The 23,874-nt window shown below is 37.1% G+C and overlaps 2 protein-coding genes across 3 annotated transcripts; both read left to right on the forward strand.

The window, feature by feature from the left end:
• Window positions 1-7,506: 7,506 nt before the first annotated feature.
• Window positions 7,507-12,870, forward strand: NTMC2T5.2 (Calcium-dependent lipid-binding (CaLB domain) family protein). The gene is made up of 9 exons (XM_021955683.2): window positions 7,507-8,832; window positions 9,205-9,446; window positions 9,971-9,989; window positions 10,567-10,772; window positions 11,046-11,155; window positions 11,235-11,333; window positions 11,663-12,110; window positions 12,227-12,352; window positions 12,469-12,870. Exons 1-8 carry the CDS (start codon window positions 7,994-7,996, stop codon window positions 12,313-12,315), a joined length of 2,052 nt encoding a protein of 683 aa, XP_021811375.1. The 5' UTR covers window positions 7,507-7,993; the 3' UTR covers window positions 12,316-12,352; window positions 12,469-12,870.
• A 1,463-nt stretch (window positions 12,871-14,333) lies between these two features.
• DWF1 (cell elongation protein / DWARF1 / DIMINUTO (DIM)) lies at window positions 14,334-17,791 on the forward strand. Of its 2 annotated transcripts, none has more exons than XM_021955745.2 (3): window positions 14,334-14,517; window positions 15,746-17,009; window positions 17,136-17,791. In XM_021955745.2, the coding sequence occupies exons 2-3, from the start codon at window positions 15,762-15,764 to the stop codon at window positions 17,592-17,594; spliced, it is 1,707 nt and encodes a 568-aa protein (XP_021811437.1). In that variant the 5' UTR covers window positions 14,334-14,517; window positions 15,746-15,761; the 3' UTR covers window positions 17,595-17,791. The 2 variants fall into 2 exon arrangements, with proteins under 2 accessions (XP_021811437.1, XP_021811436.1); XM_021955744.2 differs by having other exon boundaries at window positions 14,335-14,517; window positions 15,743-17,009.
• The last annotated feature ends 6,083 nt before the right edge of the window (window positions 17,792-23,874 follow it).

Below are 23,874 nucleotides of genomic sequence, written 5' to 3' on the forward strand. Positions count from 1 at the left end.
CCGACCTGCCACCGTCTGCAAGTGACCAACTCTGTTGCCCTTTATTCACCTTTTAAAAAAAAAGATTTTGTGTCATTGAAGGGACTCGAACCTTAACCCACAAACGAGAAAGGCTCACTCACAAACCATAACACCAAACTTGATTTTGTAATATTTATTCAGTTATACAATATTTATATAAACAATCAACAGTTAAAAAAAAAATCATTTCAACACATATTCACACAAAAACTGCAAATAAAAACAGAAACTACAACAAAAATACAATGTAAATATCAATTATGTTAAAAACAAAAAACAAAAAAAAACAAAAAAATTTATAGAAGCAAAATGGAGGAACCAAAATGTAAATACTAAAATGGAAACTGCGATGCAAAAACGGAAACTGCAATGTAGAATCAAAAATTGCAATGCATAAATGGAAACTGCAATGCTGAGTTTGGGCAAAAATGCACAGCTCTAGAGTTAAACAAAACAAAACAATATTTTTTTTATTCAAGACATGTTGGGAGAGGGGAAATTAGATTAAAGACCACCTAGAATTTAAAATACGTTATTCATGTTTCTATTTTCTGCATTGCATTTTCTGTTTTCTGCAATGCAGTTTTCGTTTTCTGCATTGCATTTTCCATTTTCTACAATGAAGTTTCCGTTTTTTTGCCTTGCATATTCCGTTTTCTACAAAAAGCCAAAAGAGATATATGCAGACGAAAGCATCAATTGGCTTGTGATTTTGAAACAAAGAGCAAAAAGAGATATGCAGATGAAACACAACAACCTCCAAATAGTAAACAGCTACATAATCCAATTTCCGCACAATTAGCCAGCATGGCAGTTAATACATAACAATATATATATCATCATATTGATGAAAACCATATGAATTCCACATTTACAATAGGTATTTAAATGAACTGAAATTCATACAAAATTTGGCTCAACTAAGTGCCCGTTTGGCATTGCTTATTTGGGGTGATAAGTGATTTTAAAAAAATTTTGAGAAGTCCAGCCCGTTTGGTAAACTGTGAGAAAATCACTTATTGTTAAAAATTGCTGTGAGAGAAAGCTATAAGGGAAAGCAACTAATGAGGTGCTTTCATTTTCTGATTATGCAGGAATCAGTTTTGAAGAGGCGCTGGGTTTAATGATTATGCCACAATCATTTTCTGATTATGAGGAAATCAATACCAACAACACTTTTAACAAAAAATTTACCAAACGCCAAACTGTTTTCCCTCACAGCTGATTTCTCTCACAGCAAATTTGACAACAATTATTTTCACAGCATAGTAATGCCAAACTGGCCCTAAGCCTTAAACCAAATAATCCATCATTTCCTTCTATACCAATTTCTTAGCAACCAATCTACAGATAATGAATAAGAGAGAGAGAGAGAGAGAGAGAGAGAGAGAGAGAGAGAGAGAGAGAGAGAGAGAGAGAGAGAGAGAGAGAGAGAGAGAGGAGTAAAAACTTACAAGGGTGATCATCTCTTCAACAACAGAAGTGACTTGGTCACCACCTTTGCAAAGAGCTTCATACTGGACAATGTCCAATTTTGAGTTGCCTTGCTCTTGGGTAGTTCTACTCTTCTCTTGTCCACCCAATTCCTTATATGGGTAGCCTATACTCTTCAAATTGGTGAGGTTGAAGACCAAGGAAAGAGCAAAAATCCAATTGTAATTACCAAAATTGCAATGCAGTTTGTGCAAAACTACAATGCATAACATGTATAAAATTTCACTGAACTAAAGCTTAAATGTTATTGCAAAATATCATATGATAGTGATGGCATCAACCATTTCCAAATCAAGACAAATGCATAGTAAGTGAGCTTTATAATAAGAAGTTGCAGCTAAATTAGATCATTGCTTGACATACATGCATACATATATTTGATCACAAACTTTCACATACCAAAGAACCCTAAGATTAAAGTCGTCCTTTCACCTAAACTAAAGATTATGTAAGTAGCTTCATTTGCATATTCACGAAGTGAAAGCAACACTCTTATAATTATGAATCCTTGTAAATTTTCAAAGAGCTGTGCTTCTAAGAATCATAAATAACAAAGGATGATTTGAAGAACTAACAATTTAAGCAGTTCTACTTACATTGAATGCAGCAAGAAGAATGCAGGTTGATAAATACTAAACCCATAAACTGAAACAAACTGAACGCTTTAGAAAAATTATGATGCTGAAGCTGTTACTACTGCTATTATGGATTACTGTTTTGTTGCTGGAGTAAATGAGCCATTTCTAACGACAAATAAACAGACACTCTCATAAGCTAAAGGACAATGAACTTTTTGATAACATGTGGAAGCACGGAGGGGGGAAACACCACCATATCGACTACAACTACACGCATAAGGAAATCTACAGATATAAGAGCACCTTAATCGGCATATATGTATCTTCACGAGGCATAATAGGCCCAACAACTTGGAAAGGTGATCCCACATTTGGAACCACATCACCAATAGAATTTGGAAGGCCATTCTTTTCACGACCCATACTTCAATTATTCACAGTTTGGGATTGCTGTCACTTTAAAAAAAAGTTGCTTCTGCTGTGCTTTGAAAATAATTAGCTGTAAAGTAAAGCAGCTCTATGTTTGGTAAACAATATTTTTAAAGTGCTGTTAGTACAAAAAGCTGTGTCAAAACTGTTTGGTAAATTTTAATATAAAATTGTTGTAACTGTGAATAATGACTAAAATAGACATGATGTTGAAAGTGTTATGTACTAATCATGTGGTGGTAGTGGTGGTGATGGAGTGGAGGTGATGAAGGTGGAGTTGGTGGTTGTGGTAGTGGTGGTGGCGGGGATGGTAGTTGTGGAGGTGGTGGTGGTGGTGGCAGTGGCAGCATGGTGGTGGTGGTGGTGTTGGTTGTGGAGGTGGTAGTGGATGTGGAGGTTTTGGAGGAGGTGGTGGTTGTGGTGGAGGTGGAGGTGGTTGAGGTGGTGGAGGAGGTGGTGGTTGTGGTGGTGGCGGCGGAGGATGAGGTGGTGGTGGTGGTGGTGGCAGTGGTTGTGGAGGTAGTGAATGTGGTGGTGCAAGTGGTGGAGTTGGATGTGGAAGTGGAGGTGGTGTAATTTTTTAAAATGAATGATGGTATTTTGGGAAAATAAAAAATTCATTAAAGGTTCATCTCTGCTTCTTTTGAAAGTAGCTTTGAAAAGCAACTCAGAACCTGCTTTTAAAAGCTGTTGTCAAAAGGCCATTGCTTTTAAAATAATCATGATATTTTATTTTTACCAAACACCTTAAACTGCTTAACTTTAAAGTGAAACAGATTTTTGGTGAAAAAAAGCAATCTCAAACGGGGCCTTAGTCTTCTACTTTCGCCACTTGCAGAATGTGACGTGAAATTTTGCTGAGCAAGCATAAGTTGCTGCTAGTGTTGTGGTGTCAACATCTGAAGCTAGTGAAAGGGTTGGGGAGCTTGTATAAAAGGTTTTTGTTGCATAAGAGCATCTCCAGGAGCATCGCTACTCCCTTATCCCTAGCTATTTTAGCGAAAAAGAAGGAAAAACAACCCTCCAGCAGCTTCCCTACTTCTCTCGCCATTTTGGCTATCGCTATTTTGGCTCGCTACATGTAGCGATGGGGAGAGAGAAATTCATGGCTCGCCAAATCTGAAAGCTGCGCAAGAGAGAGGGGGGAAAAGAGAGAGAGAAAGAAAGAGGGAAAGAGAGAGAGAAGAAAAAGCTGGAAGCTGCGCAAGAGAGAGAGGGAAAGAGAGAGAAGAAAAAGAAAGGTGGGATTGAAGAAGAAGAACCAGAGGATTGTGGTGACCAGTGGGGTTGAAGAAGAAGAACCAGAGGATTGTGGTGACCAGTGGGATTGAAGAAGAAGAACCCAAGTTCGAGCTCATTCGTTGAGTTGATTCTGTTGGAGGTTGACCAGATCTACCACCTCGCTTGCCTTGCCTCCCCTGTTCATATTACAAGTTCAATCCAGTCAAGACAATTAGCTTTTGGGTTTTTTTTTTTTTAATTACTTTTTTAATGAATTTAAAATAATAAAATATTTGAGGTTAGCTAAAATAGAGAGACTGCTGGAGGAACCACCTTTTAAGTGGTTAGCTATTTTAGCTTTCTAGCTACTTTAGCTAGAATTTGGATAAAATTTGGAGAGTCTCCTGGAGATGCTCTAAGAAGCCCATAACAAAGCTGCTCCAAACCCTAACAAAGAGAAAAATAAGTTGTGTAATACTAATGAAGAGACTCTAAGCTTCAGAGATGCATATCAAACAAAGAATAAAGATTATGAATTTACACAATAATTTGGTCATTTTGAGATTCTCAACTTCAGAGATAGACAACAATGAACAATCGAGTTTCAAAATTCAAAAAGAATGTCACTTTGATGCATTCAACATATATATTACCATTGTGTTAATACATGATCGGAAACTGAATAAAAGAAATTATCCAAATAGACACAACAAACCTTCTAATTGTAGGAATCTACAAATTTATCCAATCATCAAAAACTTACTGTGATGGGCCATCCTTTTAAAGTCAAATTGTTACCACCCTAATTTGATCCTAAAACAAAAAACTCTTACATGTAAGCTACGAGTATAATTATACAATACCAACAAAATCCTTTTAAACTCTTTGCAACTCCTGACTGTGCAACTTGTGCCTTAACGGAGAACTCACAATCGCCACGTGCAGACAAGGCAATAAACTTGAAATTAACATAAACTTGAAAATTGCATATCACCGGAGGATCTTATACCGATGGTCAAGATATGCATCGACGGCCTCCAATCGTCATTGACTGCCATCAAGCAATCTATTGCGGCCAAGCTTAAGCTTTAACCAGGAGGATAATCGCGCTTTGATCGGCGAGTCTGGTGCGGTCTTGTTTTAATATGGTTTTCGATTTGATAATGGGGCTTTACTTCTGAGCAGACTTAGGGCTCGTTTGGGAGTGCTTTTGGAGCAGCGAAAAGCGCTTCTAAATGGGTGAAAGTGCTTCTGTCTTTTAAAAATGGTGTTTGGCAAAAATTGCAAAAGCGCTTTGGGTGAGATCCAAAAGCACTTGGAGTGGTTTTGGAAGAAGCACTTGAGAGGTGCTTCTTCTTAAAAGCGCTGCAGGACAAAAACAAAGGAAGCACTTGGCTCCCTTTAATGAAACTTTTAAAATACCGAAAATACCTATATTTAATTTTTTTTAAATGCCAAAATACCCTTTCTTTCTTTCATTTTTTTTTTCTCTCAATGATGACCAAAGCAAAGTCATTTCTCTTCCTATTATATTTCAATTAAATTTATTATTAATCTCTTGTGATTCGTCCCTGAACCACGACTGCTTTGGTTTTCGTCTAATGTCCATGGTTGTCACTGTTGCTTTGTCATTAATGATTACGAGTATGATATGATTGGTCTATGAAGGATGTTTTAGCACTTGTGGAACAACAATCCATGTTTTGTGTTCTTTTTTTTTTGTCTATTAATCTGTTCTGGGTTTCACTATACAAATTTCAAAACTTCAGATATCTGGGGCAAGATCGCTAGGACATAATTATGTTGTATGTGAATGCTACCGGGGCATTGCATATGTTTTTGGCTTTGTTTATGAGTATGTTGGGTTGTTTGACTTGATATTCTCTCAATGAAGATCATGAAGATCACCTCTTCTCGGTGACATATGTTGCTAACTGCAGAACCACATGCTTCTTTTGTCTTCAGGGGCCTTTAGATATATTACATTTGTATTGGTTCTCACTATTCAAGTGTTGGTGCTCTGTTTTCAGCCTTTAGATATATTACACGCTTCTTTTTTTTATATCCTCTTGAGTTAATTATGTCTACAGATTGTGTTGTTATTTTAGATTTTGGTTTCTGATGATTGTGTATGTGATTTTAATATGTGCTTTACTTTTTTGTGGGCTGGATGATGAACACAAGAGAATTGCAAATCTTCTTATGTTTGGTTAATTTCTTTTTTATTTTCAAAAAAATGATTAAAAATTATACTTGGTGAAGTTCATACTTTTTTAAGTTGTGTTTTTATTTTGGGATCCTGTGAATTTTTATTGAGTGATGCTAAACGAACCCTAAAATTAACTGAGTACACCCTATGATCTAAGTACACCCTAATTTTTAAATCAAAATGTAAAATTAACTAAGTACACCCTATTTAAGTACACAAAATACCCTTGGTACACCCTAATACACTATATTACATCTCATTTGCCACGCCATATTTTAAATTCTTCTGAAGCTTTTGTTCATCACATTAAAAGGGTCAATTTGAACAAATCTGGGTTTCTTTTCTTGTGCAAATTCCCCTTTTTATTTTATTTTTTTTATTTTTTTATTTTTTATCATCTCAATGGAGTTTTGATTTAGTCTTCAAATGACGAATTTGTTCAAACTGGTTCTACAACTAGCCATATGGGTCTAATAGCTACTGCAAACTTGATTCAAATGAAAACTAATTCCCAAATACCTTCTTATATTTGAACTTTAGATCCAACTAATATCTTCAATGATTGTTATGAATAGTTGGATGGTCTTCCACTTTCAGATTTGGTCTCTTAATAATTTCCTTAACCTTCATCTCTAATGGAGGAGTTGTTGGGCAGCAATGGAGGGCTATTGGTCGGCAAAGGAAGGGGCAAAAGAACGAACATTCAACGATACCTCTTTGCGCCACTGCCAATGCTCATTGAGTTGTTCGCCGTTAGCATCAAGTAATACGAATACATTTGATTAGGGTTAGATATGGTGAGTAGGGTGTACTTATTAAAATTATATTTGTTTCACAATTCATTATATTCTTTTTGGTCATTTTATATTAGGGTAAATTAGTCGTTCAATAAATAGTTTAGTAGTGGGGTGTACTCAGTTAATTTTAGGGTTCGTTTAGCAGCACTCTTTTTATTTCCTATGTTTATTTTCATATTTTGGGATTCTTTAAATCTTTTTAAAGTACTTTTAAATTTTACTGTATCAGCCTAACACTCAATAAAATATCAAAAGCGCTTTTATGTAGTGTAAAAGCACTTTTAAATGTGACATCCAAACGACAAACTGCTTCTTTGTAGAAGCGCTTATGTCATAAGCGCTATGGGCATAAGCGCTTCAGGAAGAAGCACTTCCAAACGAGAGAGCTCTCTGGCCGACGTCGTAGAGAGAGAGAGGAGGTGAGATCTGATCTTGACTAACGCTTTTAAATTTAAAAAGGGTAAAATTGTATTTTATCTTTATAATTTAGACATACTCAACGAATTTTCTTTTTGACCAAATCCAAAACAAAATTTGATTCCTATGTATCAAAACCCAAATAGAAATACTGTATGTATCAAATCCTTGTACTTAATTTTTCTAAAATAGAAGATGTGGACTTGTCAAGTCAATAAGGAAGCAAAAAGAGACCCACCGCGTCGGCTCCGTCCGCGTGCGATTTCCCACAAAAGAAACACATGAAAATAAGAAAAATAAAAAAGTAGAGGGAAAAGAAGTATATTATCCACGTCTTCCACATTTTGAGGCCTTGAATGTGCACAGAGAATCAAAGTCTGTGTGTTTTCCATTCCATGGCTCAATTTTAACACGCAAGCCCACGCACATTAGTCTCTTCTCTACATTCCTTAAAAACGTACGCTGTGTCTCTTCATTTCTCCAACTCCATCCTCCCTCCCAATCTCTCTCTGTTTCTCTCCTGCACCTGCTTCTGGTTCACCCCCTTGCCTTGCCTCCGTAGTCTCTGACTTTTCATGGATATTTCAGCTTCTTCCCAATTCACTTCAGGTTACCAACAACACCCAAAACTCTCGAGGCTACGTTTCTGCTAGACAACTTTTACCATAATTTATCGATTTTTGTGTTCTTTTTTTGTCTTTGCTGCAAAGCAAATTGTTATAGTGGTATTTGTATTTCTCGTTGGTGCTGGAATTCATGTTTACCAATGCAATTTCTTACATCTATATCTCAATTAGGGGCTCTGAGTTTATCTCTACCACTAATTAATGATTTTTCAATCAATTTCTGCGAGCTTCGATTTCTCGCAGCCATTTCCTCAGCAGCAAAACTGCCCATGTGGGAATTTTGTCAACCCAAGAAAACCGCAGAATATCTTTTCGCTTCCTTCCTCTAAACGAAGAAGAAAGCAGCTACTTGTTACCAAATTTTCGGGTAGAAGTGCCAGAAGAAAATGGGGTTTCAGTGCTTGTGCGATTTCATCTGATGGCCCTGGGCCCAGTATGAATGCAGAGCTTGCAAAGTCAGCCAGACGGAGTGCCAAAATCTTGGTACTAAAGCGTTTATCCAGTGAATTGGATGCCGATGAATTTTCCGAAGATTCACCACAAATTCAAAGGGGCACCAATTTCACCAACTTCCAAGAAGACCCGTTTGTAGATAAGCTTAGAACTCAGCTAGGAGTCATACACCCCATTCCCTCGCCCCCGATAAACCGAAACATTGCGGGGTTGTTCGTGTTCTTCTTCTTTGTAGGCGTTGTGTTTGATAAATTGTGGACTTCAAGGAAGAAAAGCAAGTCGGGAAGTGAGAATGGTCGGCGTGAGGCGTGGCCGCAAGTGCCCACGAGCTTTTCATTGTTTCTGGAGAAGGATTTGCAGAGGAAAGAGTCGGTGGAATGGGTGAACATGGTTTTGGGGAAGCTGTGGAAGGTTTATAGAGCTGGGCTTGAGAATTGGCTCATTGGGTTGCTTCAGCCGGTCATTGATGATTTGAAGAAGCCTGACTATGTTGAGAGAGTTGAAATCAAGCAGTTTTCGTTGGGGGATGAGCCCTTGTCTGTTAGGAATGTTGAGCGGAGGACGTCCCGTCGTGTCAATGATCTCCAGTGAGTTAACGTTTCGAATTCAATCGTGCATGTCTTTTGTTTGATTTGGTTGCTTATTGTCTCTACTTTCTTTTTCTGTTTATGCAATATCTTCTACACGTAATTTGACATTGGATGTTATAATTGATCTTCTATATGCAAACTCTCCGTCCAGATAATTGATCTGCATAAGAATATTTCGTTCTGTTAACTCTAAAAAAAAACAGTCTCGTGTGAGCAAAAGAGATTGCCATTAGGATAGATCATTATGAAAATGTTTTGCATGTTTTTATCAAAATACTTGGGTGATCTGGGAGCTTATTTGTGATAATAACTTTCTATTCTAACTCAATATTCCATTGAACTGATGCTATATCCCTTTATTTCATTTAGGTACCAAATAGGCCTACGTTATACTGGTGGTGCTCGTATGCTGTTAATGCTCACACTAAAATTTAGCATTATTCCCATTTTCGTTCCTGTTGGTGTTCGAGATTTTGATATTGATGGAGAGCTTTGGGTCAAATTGCGACTAATACCGACAGAGCCTTGGGTGGGAGCTGTTTCTTGGGCTTTTGTTTCACTTCCCAAGATCAAATTTGAATTGTCACCCTTCCGCTTGTTCAATTTGATGGGTATGTCATATTTTCAAGACCATGTTTCTGTTTTCTAACATACATTAGCATATGTTTGGTAGGAAGGATAGAAAATGGGTAATCATGGTAAGGGAAGGGAGGGGTACTGATGATCCTTTGTGCTATTTGGTTGAGGGAGAAGTGGAGGAAGGAGACATCACATAAATTTATGATGTTGCCAAACAACATGAACTAATGAAGAAACAAGGAAATATTATCTGTCAAACCATGGGTATTCTGTTGCTTTTTTGAAAGTAAGCACCACATAAAATAAAAAGACAACCCACGCTTATGAGAATAGTTCTGAGGAACTTGCTGCAAAACATCAAAAGATGTAAAGAAACTCAAATGTACTAATCATACCGTCAACAAGCTAAACACATTGAAGATTGTTTTCTACTACAAAAGGCTAAATCATTTTAATTGCGTATTTCTACTACAAAAGGCTAAGTCATTTTATGTTGAAGATACTGATAATTTTTTCCTTCTCTCTGCTTTTCTTTGCATGTATTGGGCAAATTCAGCAATTCCTGTTCTTTCAATGTAAGTGAATTTCATCACCCTCAGCTAGCCATTATTTATAGTTTTTTTTTTCTTCTCTCTCTCTCTCTCTGTGGTGATGCTAGACTGAAGAAATTAGTTAATTGTAATTACCGAGTTAGATATTCTTTACAACAACCTTCTATTAATTGAACCTGATCACTTATTATGAATGAGACCACAGGTCTTTTTCAGCAACCACTGTTTGATTCATATGCCCCTTCTCATGGGAATTTCCTTGAACGTTCAGAGGCAAAATAAATGTTACTTTTCAGACTTGGATGAAGAACAGTATACGTGGGGGCGTGTTCCCACCAGAATTATGAGATAAAATAAACAATAAATATTATTTTCATGCATCAGGTTGGCTAGACAATTAAACAAAAATGCTTGGTGGTATATGGTGACTGCATTAGCATTATTTATTTTTCTTCAGGCTGCATAACCTAACATTTTGACATGACCTTTTCTTATCTAACATCTTGGGTTTTCTTTGGAGATGTTTTATCCTTAACATTTGGGTTGGTATGTTGTTTCTTTCTGTCACCTTGTGACTTGAATCCCTGATTGGATTTTGCAGGTTTTTGACAAAACTTCTCACTGAGGATTTACCTAGATTATTTGTACGCCCAAAAAAGATCGTCTTAGATTTCCAGAAAGTAAAAGCAGTTGGTCCAGTAGGAGACGATTTCAAGTCGGGGGACATACAAGAAGGAAACAAGGATTTTGTTGGAGAATTATCAGTGACCCTTGTAGATGCTCAGAAGCTTTCCTATGTTTTCTATGGTAATGACTGTCTTCTAATGTAGTCCTCCCGCACAAGAGAATTAATTGTGCTATGGATTAGTGAAATTTCATTTGCTTTGAATTCCTAATCTAATTACTATTTTGACGCTCAGCAATGCTGACTTTTTAAGCTGCCATTGGTTTGTGCAAAAGTGAATTTCATAATCTCCTTGGCTGGAATCTTTTGATTCTTCTAAGTGTTAAACTTCTCCATATATATATATATAATTTTTTTTTTCTGAAGCATAACCTTTTTTTAATCTAATTTTTCAGGCAAAACGGATCCCTATGTTACTCTAAGCCTGGGAGATCAAATTATACGCAGTAAAAAGAACAGTCAAACTACTGTTATTGGACCTCCTGGGGAGCCGATTTGGAATCAGGTGAACCTTCTTCTAATATTGCTCCATATTTTTGTTTTAAAAATTGTATATGTGCTCACGTGTTTGCATCTGCTGGCAGGATTTTCATATGCTTGTAGCAAACCCTAAAAAACAAAAGTTATGCATCCAAGTCAAGGATTCTCTTGGGTTCTCGGACTTAACTATTGGTACAGGAGAGGTAAAAGATCTAATCTTTACCAATATTGAATTTGTTTTCGTGATTAGCATGGATACATAGCATACATGATTAAAACATAAAGCAATTACGAGGCTGGGGAAAAGGGTTGTGAACTTGTGATGGTTGAGAGGTAGCGCGTTCGATCAAGAATGAGATATGGCTATATTCATTGAATATTCTTCTAATTTTTCTTTGCCCTATGTACCTGATAGCCCATGATATAGCAGCTAATGGCTGAATTTACTGCCTTCACAGGCAAATTGACCCATTAACTTGTTTCAATTTTCTCTATTTAAATAGCTTCTTAAGACAGTCTCATATTTAAATAGGTTGATCTGGGATCTCTCCAAGACACTGTACCAACAGACAGGATTGTGGTACTGCAAGGAGGTTGGGGCCTGTTTAAGAAAGGGTCTTCTGGTGAAATACTACTTCGATTGACGTATAAAGCATATGTGGAGGATGAAGAGGATGACAGAACTGAGGTGGATTCCATGGATACTGACGCTTCAGATTCAGATGACGAGTTGTCTGAATCTGATGAGTCGAAGGATACAACGAAGTCTGCAAATGAAACAGACAAAGAGTCCTTTATGGATGTTCTAGCAGCTTTAATTGTGAGTGAGGAGTTTCAAGGGATAGTGGCATCTGAAACAGGAAATGGCAAAATTTTGGATGATATCTCAATTACAGGGTCAAAAATCTCAAGATTGCAGCGTGGACCTGATGCCGAATCTGCGCCTTCAAATTCCAGTAATGTTTCTGAAGGTTCTCAAGGTATTTAATTTTTATGTGACCTCTTACATCAATATGTAAATTTTGCAATTTACTGTTGATTCTGGTTGGTGTTGTCTCCTGATCCACCAAAACGAAAAAAAACTTGTGAAATGCAGGAGTAGCATTATTTTGGCTTGCTGTAGTTGCTGGCATATCGGTGCTAATTGCTACGAACATTGGTGGCTCAAGCCTTTTCAATCCTTGAGACTGCAGCAAAGGAGCTTGAGCTCGCTTCGAATCAAGTAATACTTGAAAACTCTCTTCACTGCTTGCTTCGCAATTATTCCTCGAAATTTATAGCTTATTATTTTTGTCCTTGAGTTTGGATTTCTCAAAAAACTACCCTCATCCATGGCAGTGTGTGCGCGCGCAATGCTTTCTGGTAACTCAAAGGTGGACGACAGAATTATTCAGCTTATATTGTAAATTTGTGATTATTGCAGAGGAAATATTCTATTGGCGGCATTTTTTGCGATTTTTTTCTTGAGCCATAGATAGGCCCATAGCAAGTGTGATTACCCTGTCCCTTTTCTTTACTAGTATACCAGTCTTTCAAACTTCTTATTCTCTCTCTCTCTCTCTCTTCTGAACCAGGTAGGTAGCTCCTAGAAATTAGAATAGGCGACAACTTTTCTCATTTTCTTTGGGACTGAACCACTAAACTATTTGTTCTGCATTCGTTACTCGTTGGTGCGAGAAATGTACAAGGGCCTAGCTCAAGGATTAAATAATGGAAATGGATCCACATTTCACGCCTAAAGTTTGCGTTTTGGATTGTTTTCAATAATGGGCCCTCTTCTAACATTAAAGAAAATAGTCATTTGTGCTGCTCTCTTATTTTATTTTTATTTTTATTTTTATTTTTTAATCTAATATTTTTAGGACATATGTTAACAGAAATTGCATCAATAAAATGAGTAATATTAGAAAGAGAATAAAAATACAAAATAAACGACAAGTTTATAAAGTAAGGCATCAACAACTCCAAAAATAAATCACGATGCTAAAAGGAACAATTATTTAAAATAGAAGACGATCAGAATTATCCCATATAAAAGAAAAGGATCTCAAAATGAATCACGATGGTAAAATGATTAAAATAATTAAAGAGGATCCAAAATATTGCATAGGAAAAAGATCTACTGCATAGTATAATACTATAACATATGTAAAATGATTTAATAAAATATTCCATATAAAAGGAAAACGATCTCGTACAATTAACGTACACGTTGTGAACAAGGCCCGGATGATCATGACGGATCACGATGACTCACTTTTCCAAACTCTACTTTAATACTAAAAAGAAAAACAAAAGTGTCCGTTATTCTAAATTTGAAAAACAAGTGTCCGTCCGTTATTGCATCTGATAATATACTATTATTTTTTTATTATTAGAAAAAAAAAATATATTTTTAAGTATAATACCGAAAGAACAGAATAGTCAATCCACAATCCAAACGTAACACTCAAGAACAAGAGCAAAATCTTAATTAAAATATTTCCGACTTGAATACAATCACAAGGTACAAACAAAACAAAACTACATCGATACCGAAAGATTCCCAATATTAATTGACAAAGAGAAACAAACCCCAAACACTGAACAAAATAAGAAACTTGCATTTTCTTCCATAAAAGTACGTGACCACGCATGTTACTATTGGAAACTTGCAAGTCTTGATATTGACAAGGAAAATTTGTAGAATTAAATGCTTGAAAACTATGATGCTGGGGTTCTTGGTTAGGCATCCGCGACACTGAATTACTGTTAGTTCAATTAGGGTTTTTTTTATATAATTTTTTTATTATGAGAAAATTAGATTCTGTTTATTTATTTATCAGTCACACTTAATTGTCAAACATCCAATCCGAGTACTTTTTAGTTGAACATTAATTGGCTGTAAAGTACTCAAATAATTCAAAAAATAAGCACGAATTAAAAGGTAGGCAGAGGTTCGCGCCCCAAGGAAAGAGAGAGAGAGAGAGAGAGAGAGAGAGAGAGAGAGAATAAAAAAAGACAAAAAGTTGAGTGGCATGGGAACAGCCGCACATGGTGGTGGGCTGGCTGACTGATTGCCGAGCCAGAGAGAGTGAGCGACTCCAATACGTGACTGCCAGCGAATCTTATTGGGTTGGTGGGATATTGTTTGGTGGACTGGACTGGATCTGTCCATTTAAAATAATAAAATATATATATATGTTGCCTTGTCCGTTTTTATTTCTACATACTTCTGATAATTTACTAAAAAAACGTTCAAAAAGAAAATATATATTGCTCCTCACTCTCGTTCTCACTCTCACTCTGTCACTTACTCGCAGACACCTCTGGCTGTGGGGGCTTTCCCTTAAATGTTGGTTCCTCTACAGTTCCCATCTTACAATTAGCTCCTCAGCTAAGCTTCAGGTACTCTCTCTCTCTCTCTCTCTCTCTCTCTCTCTCTCTCTCGAGTTTTGATTTGTGCTAGATTTTAGCCGATTCGTTGTCGAGACAGTTCGACTTTTCACGGATTGTTCGAACTTTTGCAACTGTTTGTGAAAGCTGTCGGAGACCGTTGAGTGTTTTTTTTTTGCTGAGATCTGTTTGGTTCCTCAGAAAACGAGGGAGACGGAGTCTTGAGACTGAGACTGCAATGTTTTTTTTTTATTTAAAAAAAAACGAGGGAAGTAGATCTTTTCCGTCTGAAATGTTTTTTATTTATTTAAATAAAATAAAATAAACCTCCTCTTGTTCAAACTTTGCTGAGAATAAGGCTCTTTATTTTAGTTCTTCAGTAAGGCTTATTTCGGTTTCTTCAACCAAGTTACTATTTTTCTGTACCTGAAGAAGATAAAGTCTCATTTCATGTGTCTTTCCCCTGTAAAGAATTGATATTCTGACACCCACCGGGCCACCGGGCCACCGCGTCCATGAAAACAACTTCTCAGTTAAAGTACTGAAATGTTTCTATTGACATATGGATCTCTTAGAAGTTGGATAATGTTTTATTTTTGTATCTAACTTAAATCTGAAGGGTGTTTCTGGATCCATTGAATTTTTGGTAGAAGATGGAAATGTTCTGTTCAAGATCTTTGTTGCATGCATGTTTCGGTTATAGTAGATTTGTTTTTTTTCTTCCTTGATCTGTTTTGGTCTCCATCGAAGTCACCATGTCGCACTATTGAAATTTGGGTTTGCTGCAATCATCATAAAAGGATTATATTAGCATGTATTTGACTGATAGTCAGAATAGTGTATTGTATAAAGTATTATATTCCCTCAATAGATGACCTAATTTTCTGATGATTACAAATGATTTTGTCAAAAGTTTTTCTTTTTTCTTTGAAATGTTTTTCTGAACAAGATGGTCAAAGATTTTTTAAGAAGGATATCGCCTGAGCATCTCGCTGAGAGCTTTAATTCATTCTATTGAATCTATTTTTGGGACAGGATGGTCTAATAAGCTTTAATGCCATATTATTATGTGGGATTCTAGACTCTATTTTGTATTGTGCTTTGCTAGACAGGTTTTCTTTTTTCCTGGTCTCCCGACCAATTTTAATTTGGTTCTTCCCGTAAATTTATCTATGAAAATCTAAAGGTTAATAAAACTGTTACAACGTTGTTTATTAACAATTGTTTTGTCGTACAGCAGACCTTCACTCCCCAAAATGTCTGATCTTGAAACTCCTCTGCGTCCAAAGAGGAAGACAGCCATTGTGGACTTTCTAGTTCAATTTCGATGGATTGTTGTTATCTTTGTTGTCCTTCCCATCTCCTTCACCATTTACTTTCTCACATACCTTGGGGATGTAAGATCTGAGATGAAGTCCTACAAGAGGCGTCAAAAGGAACATGATGAAAATGTCCAGAAGGTTGTAAAACGACTCAAAGAAAGGAACCCATCTAAGGATGGTCTTGTTTGCACAGCACGAAAACCGTGGATAGCTGTTGGAATGCGAAATGTTGACTACAAGCGTGCTCGTCATTTTGAGGTTGATTTGTCTGCTTTCCGAAATGTCCTTGAAATTGATAGAGAGAGAATGATTGCAAAAGTTGAGCCATTAGTCAACATGGGGCAGATAACTAGGGTAACAGTTCCATTGAATCTTGCCCTTGCTGTGGTTGCAGAGTTTGATGATCTTACTGTTGGTGGCCTCATTAATGGCTATGGAATTGAAGGAAGCTCTCACATCTATGGACTATTCTCTGATACTGTTGTGGCTTATGAGATAGTTCTAGCAGATGGTCGAGTTGTCAGAGCCACCAAAGATAATGAGTACTCTGATCTTTTCTATGCTATTCCATGGTCTCAGGGAACATTGGGGTTTCTAGTCTCTGCTGAGATCAAGCTTATACCGATAAAGGAATACATGAGGCTGACATACAAACCTGTTGTGGGCAATCTTCAAGAGATTGCACAGGCATATAGTGATTCTTTTGCTCCCAGAGATGGAGATCAGGACAACCCTGAGAAGGTTCCAGACTTTGTTGAAACCATGATATACACTCCAACAGAAGCTGTGTGCATGACAGGGAGATATGCATCAAAAGAAGAGGCCAAGAAGAAGGGGAATGTGATTAATGAAGTTGGGTGGTGGTTTAAACCCTGGTTCTACCAGCATGCGCAGAAAGCACTGAAGAAAGGGGAGTTTGTAGAATATATCCCAACAAGGGAATATTACCATAGGCACACTAGGAGTATCTATTGGGAGGGAAAGCTTATCCTTCCATTTGCTGATCAGTGGTGGTTTAGATTCTTTTTGGGCTGGATGATGCCCCCCAAGATTTCTCTGCTCAAGGCTACTCAAGGTGAAGCCATTAGAAACTATTACCATGACATGCACGTCATTCAAGACATGCTAGTTCCTCTTCACAAGGTTGGGAATGCTTTAGAATGGGTTCACCATGAGATGGAGGTAAGATTTTCTTAACTAAGTTTCTGACTCTATACTTACATTTTGATGAGCAAACAAAGTAGAGTGTAATCAAAGCCTGTTCTGTAATCCATTTTGTTAATCATGTTGTTTGTTGATTCTGTATAGGTGTACCCCATTTGGCTCTGTCCTCACAGAATGTATAAGAGTCCCATCAAGACAATGATATACACTGAACCGGGGTTTGAGCACCATCGCAGACAGGGAGACACGCATTATTCTCAGATGTACACAGATGTTGGGGTCTACTATGCACCAGGCCCTGTGTTGAGGGGTGAGGTTTTTGATGGTTCAGAAGCAGTTCGCAGGATGGAGAGTTGGCTGATTGAAAATCACGGGTTCCAGCCGCAGTATGCTGTGTCTGAGCTGGATGAGAAAAACTTCTGGAGGATGTTTGATGCAGGGCATTACGAGTACTGCAGGAGGAAGTATGGTGCTGTGGGAACTTTCATGAGTGTGTACTACAAGTCCAAGAAGGGAAGGAAGACCGAGAAGGAGGTGCAGGAAGCTGAGCAAGCCATCGTTGAGACTCCTTCCGCTGAGGTTGATGAGCCAGTGGACTATTGATTTTGCAAGTTTCGGATTCTGTCAGGATTTCTTGCTTTTCTTTTCCTCCCTTGATTTCTAGTGGTCTGGTAGTTTCTTTTGCTTTTCACCCCCCGCTTCAGTTTTCACTTAATGTCGCTGTAGCAGATCTTATTCGACTGTTTTTCATTTTGGATTATGAGACCTTGGATTTAATAACTTAGACTGACGTTAAGTAAGTCTTTGTGTCTTTCTTCTCATACTTTTCGAATTGAATTTAACCATTGGATTCATTCAATTTCAATGCCATGAAGGCAGATTCGGCACCCCTTGTGAGTATGAACCGTACGTTAACCCTTCATTTAGACAGAGGAAAATAACTAGGAATTTAGTTAAAAGTTAGGAAAACAGGCATTATCAGCACGATAATCTCTCCTCTTTACTTCTAAATTTTCCCAGCTCAATACTATATGGTTATTTCTCTATCTACTCTCTGTCATATGTCTCCTATCACTTTCCTACTACAAAGACATGCAAACCTTCTTTTTTGTATTCTCACAATTTTTATGTTGTTTCATTCATGTTTGTTTAATTTATTTTTTCGTACTATAATTTGGAATGGTGCGATTTTATACCCCATCATGTTATTTTATAGTGGTGTAATTTCATTGCCCATCACATTGTAACACATTATCGTAATAAAAATAATGGTGTGATCTTAAAACTCATCTTATTATATCTTGAAGTGTGGTGTAGTTATATTGCCCACAATATATAACATGTTATATACTTCATATATATTAGGTGATGGTTTTATTCCTGCATTTACTTTATTTACTGCCCACAATATATAACATGGTGTAGGTTTATTACTCATACAACAGTATTTATTTAAAAGTGTGGCGTGGGTTTATCGTCCACACAACTGCCTTTACTTTTTATTTAAAAGTATGGAGTAGAATTAGTGCTCATACCAGAACATTTACTTTATTGCACATTTACTTTTATTTAAAGTATAGTGCGGAATTAACGTCCATACAGCAAGCAATTTACTTTATCGCACGTTTACTTTTATTTAAAGTATGGTGCGGGTTTATCGTTCATACTAGCAAATTTATTTATAGAACTTTATTTTTATAAAAGAAATCATCAGTTAATATACATGAATAATGGGGGCCTGAAGTTCCTCAAACAATTAAAGGACCTGAAGTTCCTGTTAAGAAATGGCTTAATGTCCCAGATCCCGAACTTGAAGTTTCGGGTAAAATATGCAAGATATTTTGGCCTAAAGTTCAAAAATATATTAAGCCTGAAGATTATTGCAAATTCGGATACATCTCATTTTCTTTTGAAGATGACAAACTTAGCAAAGCTGGAATTTGTTGCCCTTGACATATCTGGGAACAACTATCTATCATGGGTCCTAGATGCCAACATCCATCTGTGTGCCAATAGCCTTGGAAAAACCATTGTAGATGGAAGTGATGCATCACCTGAAAAAAAACGCAAATGTCATGATTTTTCTTCGCCGTCACATTCATGAAGTGTTGAAAAGCGAATACGTGGCGGTCGATGATCCATTGGTTATGTGGAAAGCTTTGTGCAAAAGATACAATCACCAGAAGATGGTGATCCTCCCGAGAGCCAGATATGAGTGGACACACTTGAGATTTCAAGATTTCAAGTCAGTGTCTGCGTACAACTCAGCAATGCACAGAATCACCTCCCTGATGAAGTTATCTGGTGAAAATATATCTGAGGAGGATATGCTTGAAAAAACTCTCAGTACCTTTCATGCCTCAAATGTGCTCCTGCAGCAGCAATATAGGCATAATAGTTTTACAAAGTACTCAGAACTAGTATCTTGCCTTTTATTGGCTGAGTAGGAGCTTTTATTGAAAAATCACCAATCTCGCCCAACAGGCTCAACACCATTCCATGAAGGGAATGCTGCATCTCAAGAAGTGAATGCCACCTCATCTCATGGCAGTATCCACAGATGTGGGCGAGGAGGTAAGCGTGGCTGTTGGCAAGGGAATAGAAAAGATCGTGACACCCATTCATATGGCTTGGGTCTAAGGAACAATTCATCCATGAGCGGCAAAAATGCATCCCGGAATAAAGGGAAAGCTCAGACAAGCCATGTGCCTAGAAATGTTGAAGGCGCTTGCAACAGATGCGGCGTAAAGGGACATTGGGCGCATACATACCTTAAGCCGAAGCATATGGTTGATCTTTATCAATCTTCACTTAAGGATAACAAAGTGAAGACAAATTATATTGATCATGTTATATTATATCCACCAGCCATAAATGGCCCATTGGAAATATCGCATCTGTTAGACATGACGCATATGGATGTTTCTGATTTTGTTATTGAAAGAGTGAATGAAGTTAATGGGTCCGAATTAGACTAGATCTCTTTATGTACCATTTGTATTATCTGAAGTACTGTTTTTAATTTTCATTTCCATTCAATAAAAATGGCAGTGTTTTTCCTTTTCCTTTACATTGAATAATTGTTTATTGATTCAGCTTATTTTATTTATTTGAAGGCATTGATATAAATTATGGATGCTCCCAAAACAAGAACTCTAGCAAAGATATTTGTCTCGCAGACAGTGCGACTACTCATACCATCCTTCGAGATCAAAAGTATTTCTAAAATTTGATGCTTACAAAAGCAAAGGTAACAATCATATCATGTCTTGCAGATCTTATTGAAGGCTCAGGAACAGTCCAAGTTATGTTACCAAATGGAACAATACTATCCATTCAAGATGTTTTATATCCATCTAACTCCATAAGGAATCTGTTAAGTTTTAAAGATATACGTTTGAATGGCTACCATGTTGAAACAAAAAATTAGGAAAATATGGAATATCTTTGCATTACCTCCAGTGATACCCATAAGCGTATACTGGAGAAGTTTTGTGCACTCTCATCAGGGTTGTACTATACAACCATACGGACAATTGAGGCACATAATGTTATGGACCAGAAGTTCATTGACTCAAATACTTTTAAGCTTTGGCATGACTGGTTAGGTCATCCTAGATCCACTATGATGTGTAAGATCATCACTAACTCTAAAGGACATCCATTGTTGACAAAACACATTATGTTATCAAATAACAACTCTTGCCAAGCTTGTTCACAAGGGAAGTTGGTGATTAGACCATCACAACCAAAGGTTGATGTTGAATCCCCATCATTTTTACAGAGAATCCAAATGGATATTTGTGAGCCTATTTATCCTCCCTGTGGACCACTTCGGTACTTTATGGTCTTGGTTGATACATTTACCCGATAGTCACATGTTTGCCTTTTGTCCACTCGGAATATGGTATTTGCAAGGCTCTTGGCACAAATAAGTAAATTACGAGCCCAATTCCCAAATTATCCTATTAAGTCAATCAGACTCGATAATACTGGTGAATTTACATCTCAGACTTTTGATGACTACTGCATATCACTAGGCATTGACATTGAACATCATGTTCCTCATGTTCATACTCAAAATGACATGACAGAAGCTTTAATTAAGCGTCTTCAATTGATAGCTAGCACTTTGCTAATGAAGACAAAATTGTCAGTTTCTACTTGGGGACATGCCATTTTACATGTAGCATCACTTGTGCGGTTGAGGCTAGTTGCCAACAATCAATATTCTCCAGTCCAACTCGTGTTGGGTAATCAACCAAACATTTCACATTTAAGAGTTTTTTGTTGTGCAGTTTATGTGCCCATTGCACCATCGCAACGTACTAAAATGGGCCCTCAAGGCAGATTAAGAATTTATATTGGTTTTGATTCAGCATCTATCATCAGATATTTGGAGCCCCAGACGGGAGATATCTTTACCGTACGATTTGCGGATTGTCATTTTGATGAGACAATTTTCCCACTATTCAGGAAAGAAAAATATGTTTATAAATAACAAGGCAAACTCGTTCTTGAAGAACGACGTGAATTATCATGGGATGAACCCACTTTGTCTCATCTCGATCCTCGTACCGTTCAATGCGAAAACGAAGTGAGAATGATCGTTCACCTTCAAAGTATTGCAAATCAGATGTCAGATGCATTTAATGATTCAACAAAAGTGACGAAATCACATATTCAAATTGCAAATGCACCTGCAATGATTGATGTTCATAATGGACAAAACAATGTGCTAGCAAATGATTCATCTGGTGCACGCCTGAAGCGTGGCAGACCACTAGACTCAAAGGACTCAGTCCCTCGAAAGAAGAAGTTGATGGCTAAAATGAATCCAAATGAAATAAATGGGGAACCCACAATTCATAATTCAAATGCCCCCAAAGAGGCATAGGTACTTCCTGAAAAAGAAAATGTCATTGGTGAGACAAGCTCCCTTGAAGTGACAGCGGTACCTGAAAGTCAAGAAATCTCCATAAATTATACATCCACTAATGAATTGTGGAATTCTCAGTTGTGTATTGATCGGTTCATAATTGTATATCATTTTGTACCCTCTAGCTTATGATTTGGTTATGTTTTTGAGTTAAACTTGTGCTTTTAATCCTTTTTGTGTTTATCTTTCAGTTCATTGAGCTTTAGGTAATAATGATGGCTTTAGAGAGCATAATTCATGCAATTCAAGCATGTTAAGGCCTAATTTGGATGAATGGATGAAGAGCTTAAAGAAAAACTCATTTTGGCTACAGCCCCCTGCCAGTCCAGTTCCGTAGGTCATATTGCAAGCTTTGTTTCAACAACCTACATAGCTCGAATGAGGCCACATTCTTCATGAAAGTTGTTCCAATTGGTGTGTACTATAACATATCCAAAATTCAGCCCCATTGGATAAATCTGGAGTCCGTTACCTAGCAAACACAGAACCATGCTCAGGATGGATCTTATCAGCGCGGAAAATGAGTTAGCAATTTGTTTCGGCCTTAACTTCTTCCTCCGACCTTGGATTAGCCCAAATAACATATGGCTGGAAAGAAGACATTCTGAACTTCAATTTAGAGTGCTTAAAGTCCTAATTTGATTAAGGGAAGCCCAAGTTGTAAGCCCTTGAAGTTGCTGGTCATGCTGACCTCAGCATGTGCTGGTTGGATGCTTGGTCATGGTGAGCTAGGTATGAGCTATCATTTCTGGTTGGAAGCTTGGTCATGGTGACATGAAGATGAGCTAGGGCTGCTGGTGGGATCTATTGGTGAAGTGCATCAACCAATTCAAGATTTTCTAATACAAGTGCATCACCCAATTTAGATTTTCTAATACAAGTGCATCAACCATTTCAGATTTTATAAAACAAGTGTTGTATGCATTAGCCATATTGAATTCAGATTTTCACTTCCCCTAGGCCTATAAATAGGGAAGTTCTCTAAGCTTGTAAACACACCCCAAGGGGGGGAGCTCTCAAACACTTCTCTAAAGCTCCCTTCCCTTCTCTCCCTCAAATTCTCTTAGTTTCTCTTTCTAGTTTTCAATTGTTGTAATGAAATCTTTTGTGTTGAAATTTTCCTTAAGTTTTTCTTAGTTCCACTTTACTTTTCATTATGTAAATTCTTTTCTTTAGTCTCAAGTTTGATTAGTTTCCAAGTTTCAATTATGGTTCATGTTCTTATTCATTATGCTTATAAGTTAATATGCTAGTTTGAATGAGTGATCACCATTAAGGCTTGCATGTTAGCTATCTTGGTTTGAATTAAGAGTATACACCATGCTTTAATTCGAATTGAACTATGAATAGGAAGAGTATGTATGGACATTCGACAACAGGGATTAGATACATGCTTGGTTGTTTAAATTGTTCTTCTATGCTTAATGGGTTCCTAATGCTTAATTTTAGGTTAGACAACAAATGATCAAATTAGGGAATTAGGAACACAAGGTTATGACCACACACCATGGCTTAATCATACATTAGCTAGAATCAATCCGTTAATCTAATTGAACTTGGGAACTTATCTGCTTGAGTTAGTTATTTTCTTTCTTCCTTATTGTATTTATTTCCTTTCTTTTTCATTTCTGTTTTGTGTAGGGAAACTAAATTGGATCATTCAATCACCAATCCCTGTGGAATCGACCTCGCACTTACATACGCTAAACTACCAACGGTTCGTGCACTTGCGAGTATCACAAGTTGAGGATGCAGCTGAATCCATTTTGGTGCAGCTGTATCTACACAACATGTATCAATAAACTTATATTCAAAAAGAATTGAAGCGGTTTGGCATGGATAAGGCTCATCCACTTAGCACTCACATGGTCGTTCGGTCGCTTGACACTAAGAAAGATCTATATCGTCCAAAAGGAGATGATGAAATGATCCTTAGTCCAAAAG

Source organism: Prunus avium, chromosome 1 (genome assembly GCF_965620075.1).
Source record: "Prunus avium chromosome 1, drPruAviu1.hap1.1, whole genome shotgun sequence".
NCBI lineage: Eukaryota > Viridiplantae > Streptophyta > Magnoliopsida > Rosales > Rosaceae > Prunus > Prunus avium.